Raw genomic sequence first — 15538 nt, forward strand, 5'->3', positions numbered from 1 at the left:
GCCATGTTTTCTATTTTGTATATTGCTGTTCTATCACCCACGTGTCTATTTTATTGCATTTAAATTTGTATTTAGTTAATTTAAACTACTGGATAAACTATGTCCGTATTTTGTCTTTTCAGTCACACCATTGCAATGTTTAATAAGGTACACTGTAGAAGTTTTTTGTACAGGCTACAACGCTTTTCAGTGACACATTCCTTAGTCTAGGGACGGGTTCACTTTTTCGTAAACATCAAGTTGCATTACTGTTTTTTTTATTTATTTATTTATTTATTTATTTATTTATTTTTATCAGATTTTCATCAAGTCGATAGAAACTACACTATGTTATGTGTTTTCTTACATTTAATAATTGTTTAGATGTTTTGAAGAACTAGCGAGAAATGCCTGGGAAATAATACAAAGAAGAGAGAAAATGAAGATGGTCAACTGGTGTTACTTTAAGTGAACCGAAGTGACAGACAGAGCGGCTCAGACTCTGATTGGATGAAATCAACAAACGTTTGTCTGATTGGCTACATTGTTGAACATCACCAGTATTTATTGGCCTGATGAACCGCAAGACCAGTCGCTTTCACTGATCGCTTGTCTTGACTCGCTGTAAAATACTATCTTTGGCATAAATTACATGCGTGTAAGCATACACTACATTTGTGGAAAAAATGGCAGCTGACGAATAGAGAAAAGTGTCTGGATCCTCAGTCGATTTAACCAGAGAAAGACGGCACTTGTAAGTTTGTTTTTTAGATTAAATAATATATTGTCTCGGAAAAAGTCGGTTAGAGCTAAACGTCCCGCGTTATGTGTATTTCCCCTTGATAATGTGAGAGAAACTGCTTTCAGAGGGTTAACGTTAAGGCTAGCATTAGCCAACCTAGTTATTAGCTAAGAGCGGTAGCTAGCAAATCTTGTCAACACTGGGAACAGACTATTACATGGAACAATATAGCATTAATGTTACACGGAAAACATGGCTTCCGAGAATATAGAAGAGTCTTACAGTGTATTTTTTGCAGTTTTATGCTCTGCACTCATAGTAAACAATATCTTGGCATTTAGCTAGCTGTTATTAGCTGAGTTAACGATGCTTAATATGAGGTGATAAAACTGTCAGTAAATGTTCATATGTAAGTTGTGGAGGAAAAAAAAACATTAGAAAAATACAGCAAAGTGTGCAGATACTTAAAACCAGCAGATGTAAGGCAGTGTTCCCAGTGGTAGCGTTAGGTAAAAGAAAACTTCTGTAATACGACGTACATTAAGCTTATACAGCGGTTAGGTAGCTTCATAATAGTGTCTCAAAATGGCTAATTTATCTCCAGCCTAATCAGATTTGACTGTAAAGGGTCACTTGATGTAAAGGACACGCAGTCCTGTTTTCTCCGTAACACATATGAAATAAACGTGGGACAGTGGGTATAATTCCCTGAAGTAACTAGTTTAGTCATGAGCTCTAACACACTGCTGCCTCTGTCATAAACTTACACGATCTTCACATTTGACTGAAATGTATAAAAAGTCCTAGTTCGCACATCTCAGGCCTGTGGTAACAGCGCAGAAAAAACACCTTGTTTCAGGCTTCCCCTCGTGTGGGAGTGTCCATTATTGGACTACCACGGCAATGTGCATGTAACACGGACTCAAACTCTATGTTTCATTTTCCAAAGTGTTTTATAGTGTTATATTCTACACTGCATGTCACTACTTTATTGTTGTTACACAACTGTGTAGTTGGCGTTTGTTCATAGTAGCCTGAAAACCTTAATTTCACAGAAAAAAAGTTTTCTCCTGTTTGTTCCTGTAAATTACACTAAAACTCAGTTCTAAAGTGTCAACATGGGATGTTGTGATGAGCAAGTACAGCGATTTTCCAGCGTTTTTCTTAAAAAATAATTAATTTAAATAATTAATTTAGAAAGATGAAGTCAATTGTTTTTGCACGTTTCAAAGTTTATATATGAATTTATTTGGGTGCAAGTGACACTCACTTGAGCTGAGTGGCAAAGTTCACTGTACATTCTGAACATTAAGAGGTGGTGCCTCATCAGGTCAGACACGTATCAGCTATCGATGACAGACCAGAATATCACTTTGCTGTTGTCGGCTTTTTGTGCTGCCTTCAGATGCTTCGTCTCCCCTGTACAGTGTGTTTCAGTGTTCTCCTGTAAAACCATCAGCTGATGCATGAAGACAGATTCTGCTGAAAAAATATCTCAGTTAAAGTCAACATCTAGATATGAGCCACAACCTTCAACTTAGAGGAATAGTTGCTGAAAATAAGATATATCAAAGTCTGCAGGCTGCATACATATTTATATAATGCATGTTTAATCAATATTTCATGGTGTCTGCTGCTATGGGTGTATTTATTCATGCACTGAATATCAGGCACAGTGCATTCCTGGTTTCCCCCAGTGTGTTCTGCATACTGTATGTTTAGCATTAATTGTATAGTGTTTAAAAATGTTATGACTCTAAAAACAAACAAATTCCTTTCGACTCTTTTGTATCTGTACTTTTGTATACTTAGGAATATCAGTGGCACCTGTTTCAGAACCAGCCAACACTTCATTATGATACCAAGATTACTAGTGTTTAGTTAGTCTCTGAATGTTTAATGACAAACAACTGTAATTTGCATGAATATTGTGTGCTACATTTTTATATAATATATCTGTTAATATTTTTAGAACAGAACTACACAAGCACAAAGGCACACTGGGTCACTACCATACACTTCGACTGTGTCACTGTTCATCAGTCACCATGGGCAAAACACCAATTAAAGGTACGTAGTCATTTGATTCTGCTTAATAAGAGAGCATAAACTTTATTACTCTTAAAATTTTCTGTCACCCACTGATGCGACCAACACAGTGTTTTCTCATTTTCTGTCTGAGTTATAACACTTGGAGGAGTATATAATATGGGTCTTATAAGTATCTTCGTTCTTGTTCTGTAACTGTTTTTACAGCATTTATGAAATATTTTAATTTATCAACTTCTATTGTAGATCCGAAAGATGGCAAAAAGGAGAAACCAGGAAAGACCGTTCCACCAACAGGTATAACTCCCTCAGCTCCTAAAGGTGAAGTTCTCAAAAAAAATTGAGACTTTTTAAAATGATGAGACTTTGGTGAAACACAAGGAGATTTATAGGTTAGGTGTTTACATAATCATTTAACTGGGCCCCATAGTCCATACTGTAGCAGTTTTATGCTACATCAATTTACATTCTGTGCCAGTATTTGGAACATTTTTAATGGTCTGCTCTGAATATTACTGCTGCTTTTTACAATATTTATTTATATCTACAATTTCTTTTCAGATACCTTTAGCTGGGAAGAATATCTTAAAGAGACATCTTCTATACCTGCTCCACCAAGCTGTTTTCGTCAGGTATGTACATAGATCTGAGCCCTAAACTGTGTTCAATGTAAATGAATTTGAAGTCCTTTTTCAAACGTATCATTAATTTAGTGTATTCTGATGCATCTGGAGTGAAAGCAAAAAAGGAAATAAAGGCAACTTGAGCTGCTTGGATTTGCATGCCCAAAATGCAAACTTCACCTGGTTACAGGAAAGACTTTGGTTAAGCTAACAGGTCAAATTGAAGTTTCTGTTCCATAGAACAAACGCACTGATTCAGGTTTATTTTGGACTGAACCCAGAACACCTCCACTTAAAGGTGTTATGGTTTGTATCTGAGTGCAGTCACTGTGTTTGCACCTGCTTAAACCAATTACACCAAGGGGAAAAACAATGTAAAGTCTGACTTAACCGAACATAAAGGTGAAAACACCTTCAGTCTGCTTTGCACACTCAGATTCCTAATAAAAACAGAAATGTGAGATGGAGTGTCAGATCTTTTCCTGCTTTAATGTACCTCTTGTGACATTGTTTAAACTTATTTGGGTGATTTCATGCTGATTTGCAGGCTCGAGTTCCCCCATCCAACGACTTCAAGGTGGGGATGAAGCTTGAGGCCCATGACCCTCGCAACTCCACATCAGTTTGTATAGCCACGGTTATGGGTCTAACTGGGGTTCGTCTTCGGCTCCGCCTGGATGGGAGTGACAACAGTAATGATTTCTGGAGGCTGGTTGACTCCTCAGATATTCAGCCCATTGGAACCTGTGAGAAGAATGGAGATATGCTGCAGCCTCCCCTGGGTAAGAACATCACATTGTTAGCAGAGGTACACAAATCCATTGACTGATTACGGTCATCAGCTGGAGTGGCCATAACCACAGACCTGCTCATTAGTGTCAGATATGTCCAGTCTCTGTACAGGTCAGATTTACATGCATAAGAGCCACAGTGGTTTGAGTCATGCACACAACAACATAGACAGTAATGTCGTAGCCACACACATGCTAACACCTCATCAGTAAAAGTTCTATGACACAAAGGACAAACTTATTAGAGATAACTTATGAGTGAAAGTGAAATGAATGTCACACATCTCTGCTGTAGTGGTGCCAAGATGCTAAATTAAGCTGTGAGTAGCTGCTCATCTACTAATGTGGAACATACTACAATTCACTTTCATTCAATTTGTATGAAAAAGGCTTGTCCTATAAAAATGTGATGGGTTTCAGTTAATATTATTCATCAGTTGTAATGCACAGTGATAATCAATGTATCTCAGTCTAATGCATATGCAGTTTTCTACTCTGCTGCACACGTCAAGCTGTCAGATTAATATAATTAGATCTCTGTTTTATTTGGAAAAGGGTTTTAAATATTAAACCTGAACAGACATAGAAACCACTGCATTTTTTTCAATACCAGTGTTTATGTGACCCCCTCCCCCCTTAGTATGTTAAACAGATCCTTCTCTGGTGCCTTACTGGTAGACCATGGCCTTATGATCCAAGTCAGTTATTTTGTCTTTTTTAGAAGGCATATTTGAACTGAAAACGTTCCACATCTTGACTGCCTTGTAACCCCCAGTACTTTATCTTGCGATTTGTTTGAGTGAGAGTGAGTGATCATTCTGTAACCTGGTGCAATTTTGGAGAAAATATTAAAGCTACTAAATAGACTTTGTTTTCTGTTAAAGGTAATCTACAAAGATACTTGTGTATGATGCCAATTATAGTTCTTTGAAAAGCAGAAAAATTGGAATCGGCCAAGAAAAAGCGAGCTGTTATGTGTTTGATTGTCAGTGACAATAGATAAAAAGTATTGTTTCAAGTTATGCTCTATTGTTTATATAGTGTCAGAAATTACACTCCTTTTGGTAAGATTTTTACGCTTATCCATATAGACTCAATGCAGGCAGGAAACTAGCATAAAGGCAAAGCAAACTTGGAAGAGAGTGAACAGAGTTAGACCCAGAAGACAGTAATTTTGAGCAGGAATTGTTTGTTGGAAAGTAAAAAGAAAATCATTACAAGTGGCAATGTACAGTATGGTTATTTTAAAGCATTTTCTGAATTCACATATAATTTTAATTATATGTGACACTTCTACTAATAAATATACACAGCAGAAATTAGCTGTCTTTTTTAGGCAGAAAGAAATCCATCCAGAATAAATGTTCTTTTTTTAATTTGATGAAACTGTCTCCTCCAGGATTTCGGATGAACGCCTCCTCCTGGCCTATGTTTCTCTTGAGAACATTAAATGGAGCAGAGATGGCACCAGCAACAGCTTTTAAGAAGGTATGTCTGCAGTCATCTGTGATCTATCACATCCTCATGAATTTAATTTTGCTAATGAAGATATTACACTCACTTTCAGGAGCCTTTGAGGCCTCCTCAGAACAACTTTAAACCAGGCATGAAGCTGGAGGCAGTGGACAAGAAGAATCCGTACCTCATCTGCCCCGCTACCATTGGAGAGGTGAAGGGTGATGAAGTATTCGTCATGTTTGATGGCTGGCGAGGCGCTTTTGATTACTGGTGCAAGTACGACTCCCGAGACATCTTCCCTGTCGGCTGGTGCTCCCTGACTAAACACAGCCTCCAGCCACCAGGCAACAGTGGTAAGTGTTACCCTCTGGGTGGCAGCAGAGGTCTGCCTGAGCTTCAGGCGGAAGTATGACATTCAAGCTTTTCATATATTCAGAAACACTTTGTAAGATGATTTTTGTGCTGTGTTATTTGACACACAACATGTTTATGTTTATGCATTTGGCAGACGCTTTTTTCCAAAGCGACTTACTGGGGAAAACCAATGTTGACACAGTGCTTAAGTTGTCATAGTAAGTAGTTTAATGTTGAAGGAGTTTACAGCATGATCTTCTGGATGGTGGGTCATTCCATACCAATTTACTTAACCATCCCATGTCATAGATTTTCTTCAATAACAGAAGTACATAGCAAATGTGATACCACTCATCTGCTGAATCTGTACGTCAGCCTGACTGTTGATCTGTGAATAACTTTTTTATTATCATCTTACTCATAAGCTAATAGTCTAATTGTATGGTAGCATAATGGTCTCAATAAAGGAAAACAGATAAGATTTGTATTATAATGTCCAACATATTTTTTACTTTGCGATAGCTTTCAAGTTTGAACTATAGACTGTATTATTAAATGTGATAGCTTATATTGCTCAAAGGGGTTTTATGTAGTATTGTAATTACAAACCCTAAACAACCACAGGGGGAGATCATGTACCAAATGCACCCACAGTGATCAAAACCAGAGATGAAATACAGCTGATTCCACAGACAGTCACTCCCTGAATAAAGTGTGAAACTCATCACTTTACAGGCGATTACTGTATTATAGTATCATCAAGTTTTCCCCAAACAAAAACTGTTTTCTCATAATCTTCACGTGCTGCTTTAGCTCATAGTTTACATTATAGTTCTGTTAGTTTAGCTCTGTTTTTAGCCACGAAACAGTCACAGTAAAACCACAAATCACCTCCATTTGGGTCTGTTTGTGTTGTCAATAGCTGAACAAAAGGTCTGTTTGGAATCATCCAAATAAATTCAGAACTGTCACAGTTTAGTCTAAACTGCAGATCAACAGACAGCTGCAAACATAGCAGCATAACATAATGTTTTAATTGGTTCATAATCTTCATAATCAAACTCAGCATTCAAAAGAGACGCTGCCATTGAATCCCCAAACTCCATTGTTTTACTTGAAAAATATTTCCAGTGAAGAGAACTCTCTAAAAGTAAGATTTATCACATAATAACATGAAGCGTTAATAACTTTTTAACAGCTTTTTTCTCACATTTGGCACATACTCTCTCCATCTAGTCCTACCACTCTCTCCTTCATTTCATGAGTGGAGTGGTGAGCCCAAGTTTTAAGGGTTCTCTTTAGGAAATTATGAAAGAAATGTTACATATGTTTCACTAAACAGTGCAACAATATTATGTAGTTTTTAATGCTGTCTAACGATTAAAATTTTTAATCAGATTAATCACAGGGTTGTGGAGGATGAATTTCGATTAATCACATTTAAATGTCGCTAATTTTTAATCTATATTAATCGTGTTTCATTTTGCATTAGCAAATAGACTCAAGAAAGAAGGGAACACATACGCACTTAATGTGTTTATTAAGCACCTTCAACAGTTTCAACCAAACAACTTGAAACAACTATTCTGTCTTGGTTCTTTTGTACTCAAACTTCCCATCCAGAGGGCTAACGTGCTGTTTAGCGTCTCCCATCTTTATCGGTTGGTTCTGCTGCTTGTCACTACCAGATCAACTGCCCATCTGTGCATGCACAATGGCAACTCTACTTGGACAAACTGCCTCAGTCTCTCTGCGCTGCAGATGGGTTAATTGCATTAACATTTTTAATCAGATTAATCATGATGATGGATTAATCTGCGTTAATACATTAATTTTGACAGCCCTAGTAGTTTGTTTTTCTGTTTCCCTTATCTGACAGCAGAATGGTGCTTTATGAATACATGAGAGTCTGGAGGTCATGTCTGCTCCTCCCCTATCTAATATGGATCCATTTGTCTACCACAGCTTCACTGTCAGTGTGGCCTTTGTTTTTGAGTTTGTGCACATTTTGAGAGAAGATTTATTATTTGGCTCTCTCTACGTTTCATTGGGGAAGCATGAGTATATTACATAACAGCAATATATTTACTAGCTGAGTAAAAGGGCCTTTGCTTTATGTGGTGAAGTGTCAGAAAATGAAAATGTTTTTTTGCCTTCAGGACAGTGAGCTCCATCAGTAAATCTTTTCCTGGCTAGGATTTTTGTGATTTGTAGAGAGAGGCAGCAATCACAGAATATGGAATGTGCACTTTTGTCCTCTGGGAAGGAACCATGCATTATTTGTCTTTAAATTGTGTTACTATTTTTGTTGTAACCCTGTTCAATTTGGGGACATTAGCAGAAAATTTGGCATCTAATCTGTGGTGTATCACACAATAAACCACAACATGTAGTAATCTAGGCATCGTTGGAATATTGAATATGGAATACCAGGGACACTTGAAGTCCTGCTTTTCTCTGGCTTGAAGGAATCAAAAATGAACCCAACTAAAATCCGCCCTATTTCTCCCTATTTCTTGTTGTCTCTCTTGCTGTAAATAAATACGACCAATGATAAACAGTTGTACATTTGGCCATATAGCATGACAAATAAAAGGACAAAGTGGTGGAACTGTATGAACCTCCCCAAACCCAGATCAGTACCTTCTTTACTCTGATCCCGGCAGCAGCATCACTGTACACTGGACTGTCACTGGGTCACAGATAATAGCACACTGCTTTGTCTCCGTAATTACCCAGGAGTAATGGCACACATTGTGCACCATTTTTCATTTTCATAATCCTCCCTCTGTTTCCTGATAAAAGAACTGGCTTCATACTAACTGCTCTGTTGTACACTGATTTTACAGTTACCCTGCCTAAGAGCCTGCAGATCCTCACGGCGTCACCCTCCAAGCCCAACAGGCGGTCCATGCAGTCCCCATACCGACTCCCCAACCCTCTGCCCCCTCTGCCCGTCAGGAAGGGGGTCCGAGGCCGTCGACCCAAGAGTGAGACCATCGCTCTCCTCAAAGCCGTGGCTGAGGCAGCTGCTGCCCAAAATGACACCGTACCTGAAGACACACAGCTGGAACCTCGGCCCCACAAGAAAAGGGGCCCCAAGCCCGGAAGCAAGGTAGACTTACAGAAGTAAAAAATTAAATGTACACTGTATGTGTATGGAGAACATTTCCCACCAAAACCTCACGAACCTAACAGACGTGTTTTACAGATACCCTATGATTCACTAATAGTTTGCAAAGTAATGCATTTTGTTTTGCAAATGAAAAACTTATCTATTAAACAAATACACAATGCATTTCTTACACTTCTCCTAGTCAGTGCTTCACAAAGAACTACAGCAAGTACAAGAAAATACACCCTACAGAGATTTTAAAAAAAGAAGAAGAAGAAGAAGAAGTGCCATTTGGTTCATGTGCTTTATTTGCAGACATTGTAGGGATCAAATGATGTTACCCACATTATATTTTGGCCACAATCTATCCATGATGTCTGTGCTGAGTCAGTGTCAAAATAACTGTAGTTATGCAGAGTCAGCCCTGCGAAATTATTTATCAATTTCTTTTTTTTTTTTTTTTTTTCAGCCAAGATGACTGTTACATATATGAGAATCAATATAATGAAAAAAGCCCAAAATACAATGTGGATAAAATGACTTAATCCTTATAATGTTTGAAAACGTGAAACTAGTCACATGGTATTTTCATAGGATATTCTAAGACATGCTGTAGTTGATTTTGAAAGGAAATTTGTCCCATATCTGTGCTTGTGTTAACAGTGCTTCTGCAAACAAATGTATTTTTCAGAGAAAGTCCAAGATTTTCCAAAGCACCACACAACTGCCCAGCATCCAGGTCCCACAAGAGAGTCCACCCAGTCTTAACTCTGTGGTTTCAACAGGCAAGGACTACTGTTCAATACACAGACTATGGATTCATCTTAAAATATCATTTCAGCATCTAATTTTGTCACTTATGTTTGTTTGTCATTACAGTGTGTGTGTACGTGAACAAGCATGGTAACTGCGGTCCCCACCTGGACAGGAAGCAGATGCAGCATCTGCCAGATCACTTTGGCCCTGGTCCAGTGAACGCTGTGCTGCAGCAGGTGGTCCAGTCCTGTATAGACTGTGCATACCAGCCCAAAGTCCTTCTCAGTGCACTGCAGACCCACTCAGGGGGAGGCGAGATCGTTCGAGGTACTAACACACAGCCAATACCAGTTGTTACAGTTGTTGTGTATTGGAATCCGACAGTATCGGACCACCAGTTCAGAAAAATCTGTGTCATGTGTAATGGCAGATGATTGATAGAGCAGTAAAACAGGTTGTCCTTCCTCCTAGTGAGAACAGATGGTGGAGTTTGTGTGGTCAAACTGCCCTCAGCGTCCAGTGCTTCCTTTGTGCTGCGGTTCTTGGAAACAATGTGTCGTCACCTGCAATGCGACAACCTGTTCAGCAGCCAACCGTTCAGCCACTACACTGCGTACGACAGGACAAAGTCAGGTAAGCACGGCAGTCACTGATTTCAACAGGAGAGACACTGTAAGAACAGGAAAGAAAGGAAGTCTGGTGGATTTTAGATCAGAAAGAGGGTTTATGAATATCCTACAGGCCACATGGGAGGCTTCGGCGGGCCAGATGTGGCCTGAAGACCACCATTTGATGACCTCTGTTCTCTAGGATATCGTTAATCGGAGTATGGTTGCGTGTAAATATTTTGTGCATGTAGACATAATGATTAATTTCCTGTTTTTGCGTTTCAGTAAAAGAAGAGGCATTGGACATTCCTTCTCTGGCTCGAGGCAGTAAACGGAGTCTCTCTGGAGTCTCTCCACCATACGCAGCCCCTTTGTCACCCAAACATTTACGTACCGAGGCCCACCCTTCAGAAGGTCCGGCTCACTTTGCACACAAAGCTCTGTGTATCATGAAAGTGTGTATAGAACTACATTTGAAGGTCTGCTGCGTTTTCCTCTCTCCAGCAGAGACCCTGCCCCATGAAGAGAATGGCCTAATAAAGGAGCAGCGTTACATGGACTCGGCCTCAAACTCCATGACCCCTCGACCCCAGACAGCGAGGAGTTCCTCCGAGTACCACTCCCAGGCCAGCAGCCTCTATCACCACGGCAACGCCACACCCATGCGCCGCCTGTCCTCAAACCCTGCAGAGCTCAGCTCCACACAGCCCCTAAGAAGAGTTGAAGGTACAGCAAGAAAACTACCCACTAGTGTAGGAATCCTCCAGAAAACCATTTTCATGTAACAGAAGAAGGCCAACAATGAGAGTATCAGAATATTATGAGGAGAACATACAGTATCTTTTGCCGCGTTTCCACTACATGGAACCAGCTCGACTTGGCTCGGCTCGGCTCGACTCGGTATTCCTGGAGACTGTTTCCATTACAGGATACTTGTGACTTTACAGTACCTGGACGTCATAGCAATGCGGCGCGTTATTTCCGTGTCGTCTGCTCAGAGAGTTGCTGAAAACTCACTCATTGCACATTGTCTCATCTGAATTTTTACGTCGGCCACCAAAGACTGAATCTCCTCGACCGACCATGGTGTAGTTTTGGGCTGTTATCATGTGGGTTAACCTACCATTATATTTACTGTAAACTTCTGCATCTGTTTTTTGTAAAATGGCGGGTCACAGAGACAACTGTCTGACCAATCAGTGGTCTGCAGTGTTATACGTCACGGTTTAGTATCACTTGGAACCTCAGCGGAGGTGATACCAAAAAACTAATACCGGGTACCAGATTCCAGGTCCTTTTTCGTAATGGAAACGCAAAAAGGCTGAGCCGAGTCGAGTCGAGTCGAGCCGATACCACGCAGTGGAAACGCGGCATTTGACTCAATGTGGTTTCTGTCCTGTAAGCTCATGTTTCTGTGCTCTGTCTTGACAGCAGCCAGTTCTACTACAGGTCCAGAGGTGTCTGAGCGGGAGCAGCATCCCAGTAAAAACCCATCGTCCTGGACCATTGAAGAGGTCATGCAGTTTGTGAGGGATGCTGACCCCACAGCGTTAGCTCCACATGCAGAACTATTCCGAAAACATGTAAGTAAATTCTACTGTTTAGAAAGACCACAGAACCAGCAACAGACAGATGGATCTGAGTCACTCTCGTCAACCTTAGCCTTGACTGAGAACAATGATCAGGCAAAAATGACTTGGACTGTCGCCTCCTGCCTTTGACAATATACAGCAAGACAGCTCTTAATTTTCCTGTATTGTCAATCAGTCACAGAACAGAACATGTGTGGGAGGAAAAGTGGTTCTTAATGTCCTGGATCATACCTGCATTCCCATGTTTGACTTTAAAGAATGTAGTTCCTCGAGTCTGTAAACACAGAACACTATACACCAAACATGTGACTCAGATGGAGTCTACACACCCCAAACAGTGGATTAACAGAACATTCATTCATATAAAACCAAGTTATGATCCAAAAAAATACATACGTACTGTTGGATCTGCATAGTGTTGCATAGTGGTGCAAAGTTTGTCGCATTGGTCTTTTGTTTTGTGCAATTATTCATGTCATGCGCTGGTCTTGGACTGGCAGCTTGTCTTAGATATGGGCCCATTTAAGTGCTTTTTGTTTGGATTGTGTTCTGTTGTCTAACAATTGGTTTGATTGAGTTTTTAGCTGATGTTTTTCTAGTTATGTGGGTGTATAACGTGTATATTGGTACAAGCGTCACATAACATTACCATGGCAACACAGACAGAGCAGCGACTGCCCCTGGTAAGAGCTTAAGCTATTACTAATTAGGGCAAACAACTAACAGTCTCATTGTGGATTTGACTGTTGGTTATTTTCTTGATTAATGGATTGATTGTATGATTTATGTAATGTCAGGAAATGGTCAAATATGTCTCAAACAACCCAAGATGATGTTCACAATCCTTATATGTCATATGAAAAAATATCACATATGTTCATGCTATAGATACAGTCAGTAATGTGTCGTGTGTGTTGATCCCAGTTTCTTCCATTTTCACTGTACAGAATGAACTCAGGATCTGTTTCCTTAATGAGTGTCATTGTTCCACAGGAGATCGATGGAAAAGCCCTGATGCTGCTCCGGAGCGACATGATCATGAAGTACATGGGTCTGAAGCTGGGGCCTGCGCTGAAGTTATGCCACCACATCGAGAGGCTGAAACAAGGCAAAGTGTAACAGGAAACACCGCCACCATCTGTCACAGACTCATGAGCAATAAGCCTCCGGAGGGTCGGCGCCGGGACACCGGTCTCCACCGCCGCCACCGGCCACACCGAGGCTACGTGTTACTTCAGACTCCACCTCGAGGGACTCAATAGATGTTACAACTTTCGGAGTGGAGAAGTGTGCCGTGCATTGCTGACACATTACCTCATCCCCTCATCCGTGAACAAAAAGCTGTTCAAGTTTAACGGACACCATTGACTTTATGAAATCCCAAAGGAAAATAATCCCCGTAGTGTTTACATTGCATAGCACATGTGCACACGTGGACACATTTTTTAATGGAGATGAATCTTTTGATCCTGGTTTTGGATCCCCAAAGATGGAGAATGTTTCTTCTTATATAATGTTTTTATTATTGTTGAATTTCCAGTTATTAAGGAAGGGTTGGTATACTGACAAAAAGAATCCATCAGACGTTCTTACCCGTGCATTTTCAAGAGGCTTTTAATGCTTTTCGTGCCGTTTAGCTGTTTTCAGTTCATGTTTATTCACGTTTGCCTGAAATATAGGTACATCTGCTTGCCTGAAGAATGCCTCTCAGTGCATTCCTTTTCGTTCACACGTCAGACAGAAGCTTTCATTCGCTGGGACATTTTCAGTATCAACTATTAAGGGATCATGTTGTATTTTAGCATTTTCATTAGTTTTGCTGCAAAAATCTACTGTGTCCTGTGTGCTGTGGCATGCTGGAAAAGAATGGCATCATGTATCGTGTCTTAGCGAGCCCTAAGTTGCCTCCCACCGGCCTCCATGCAGTTTTTATCAATGTCAAACCGTTTATACCAAGTTATCTGAGCCTGTATTCATTTCAATGGACGGGTTGTTAAGGAAGTGAAAATAACACATTTCTAAGGGCTTTATATGCTTACTTTATTTTTATCAGTCATAATCATTTAGTTTAGCTTCATGGATGCCTGCAACCTCAGTGTTGTCACTTTTGACCGTTGCAATCACTGTTAGCAATGAAAACAGATGTGTATAGTTTTATGGGTTTAACCATGAATATCAGCAACAGAATGTACATTTTGTAGAAACTTTAATATTTTAAGGAAATCGTATACACACGTTAGAAATGTGAAGAGTCTGGACACGGTGAATCTCTCCCAGTGGATTCCATTCTGCTTTTTTTTTAATACTTACTGCAACGCTTTTAGTTGAAATACTCAATACTAGACTTTGCCTTGCTTTACCTATATGACATTTCTCAGGTTTACGTGGTCTTTGTTAGTACAAGCTTTTGTAGCATACTGTTTATAATAACACATAACAGAATTTTCCTGTTATTCCCTCCTCTGATATAAAAGTACTTGTGCCATATGATATTCGACACAGGATCGAAGTGCTGTCGATTTCCCTCTTGCGTCTTCTTAAAGTACTTGAAAAATACGTGTTGCATAAAGTCACTTGTCTATTATGTCACAACAGATAAACAATCTGACCTGTGTTTATGATCTTGTGTATTTTTTTATAAACAAGACTACAGACATGCATGTGTTACAACAGATTTTTTAAGTCTTTTGGGTTGATTTTTTGTAATCTTACCAGAAAAGTAACATCACCAAACTTTGCTTTTGAGCTTAATCTGAAAACAAATTTTGACAGCCATTCTGAAAACATATTCCATATTACCTCAGTACATGTACAGATTAAACTGTCATCCAACATGGTCAGTATTTTACATCGTGTATGTGTGTGTGTGTGTGTGTGTGTGTCCTAAATTAATGGGAAATGTCCTGCTGTAACATGGCATCCAAACACTGCAGCTTCCAAACTGCACAACACTCGCTTACACACTTGAAGGACTGAACAAGAGCACTTTTCAGTCGCCTGTGGAGGCTTTCAGTCACTGACCTGGCTGGAGTTCAGAAACTGGAAGGAGCCTCTTGCGATTGGACTACTTCATGGGAATGAAAATTTATGTGAATCAGGAGCCAAAATATTTGAAACCCTCTCCCCTCTTTGGGTCCCTCTTAATGAACCATGAGTATCAATGTCTATCTAACATGCAGTAGATGAAATGATACTGGAGGATCTTATAGTATCAGGGCCACACTGAGACAGGAAAATGGAATATTACAAGAATAAAGTCAGACAAAACATAATATTATGAGAAAACATTGAAATGAAAAGGTATGTCTGTATCAAATACAAACAGGAGTCACTGGGCTCAGACTGCTGTGTTCGCTCCAGCTGGGAATTTAGATAACTTTAATATTAAGCTTTTGTCTCATGAAGATTCTCTCAACCCTTAAAGACCTAGAAATATGTTTGTTTAGATTTCTCTCTACATATAACCTTTCC

At 39.7% G+C, this 15538-nt stretch overlaps 1 protein-coding gene across 5 annotated transcripts; it reads left to right on the forward strand.

Moving 5' to 3' along the window:
• The first annotated feature begins 596 nt into the window (after positions 1-596).
• On the forward strand, positions 597-14910 carry LOC115418307 (sex comb on midleg-like protein 2). Of its 5 annotated transcripts, none has more exons than XM_030132722.1 (15): positions 597-733; positions 2694-2791; positions 3017-3091; positions 3332-3402; positions 3941-4175; positions 5584-5672; positions 5752-5995; positions 8846-9111; positions 9803-9896; positions 9991-10194; positions 10339-10500; positions 10761-10889; positions 10980-11201; positions 11907-12058; positions 13061-14910. In XM_030132722.1, exons 2-15 carry the CDS (start codon positions 2770-2772, stop codon positions 13184-13186), a joined length of 2091 nt encoding a protein of 696 aa, XP_029988582.1. In that variant the 5' UTR covers positions 597-733; positions 2694-2769; the 3' UTR covers positions 13187-14910. The 5 variants fall into 5 exon arrangements, with proteins under 5 accessions (XP_029988582.1, XP_029988585.1, XP_029988586.1 ...); XM_030132725.1 differs by having other exon boundaries at positions 11910-12058; XM_030132726.1 differs by having other exon boundaries at positions 10983-11201.
• Positions 14911-15538: the final 628 nt, after the last annotated feature.

The sequence above is a fragment of the Sphaeramia orbicularis genome, chromosome 4 (genome assembly GCF_902148855.1).
Source record: "Sphaeramia orbicularis chromosome 4, fSphaOr1.1, whole genome shotgun sequence".
Classification (NCBI taxonomy): domain Eukaryota; kingdom Metazoa; phylum Chordata; class Actinopteri; order Kurtiformes; family Apogonidae; genus Sphaeramia; species Sphaeramia orbicularis.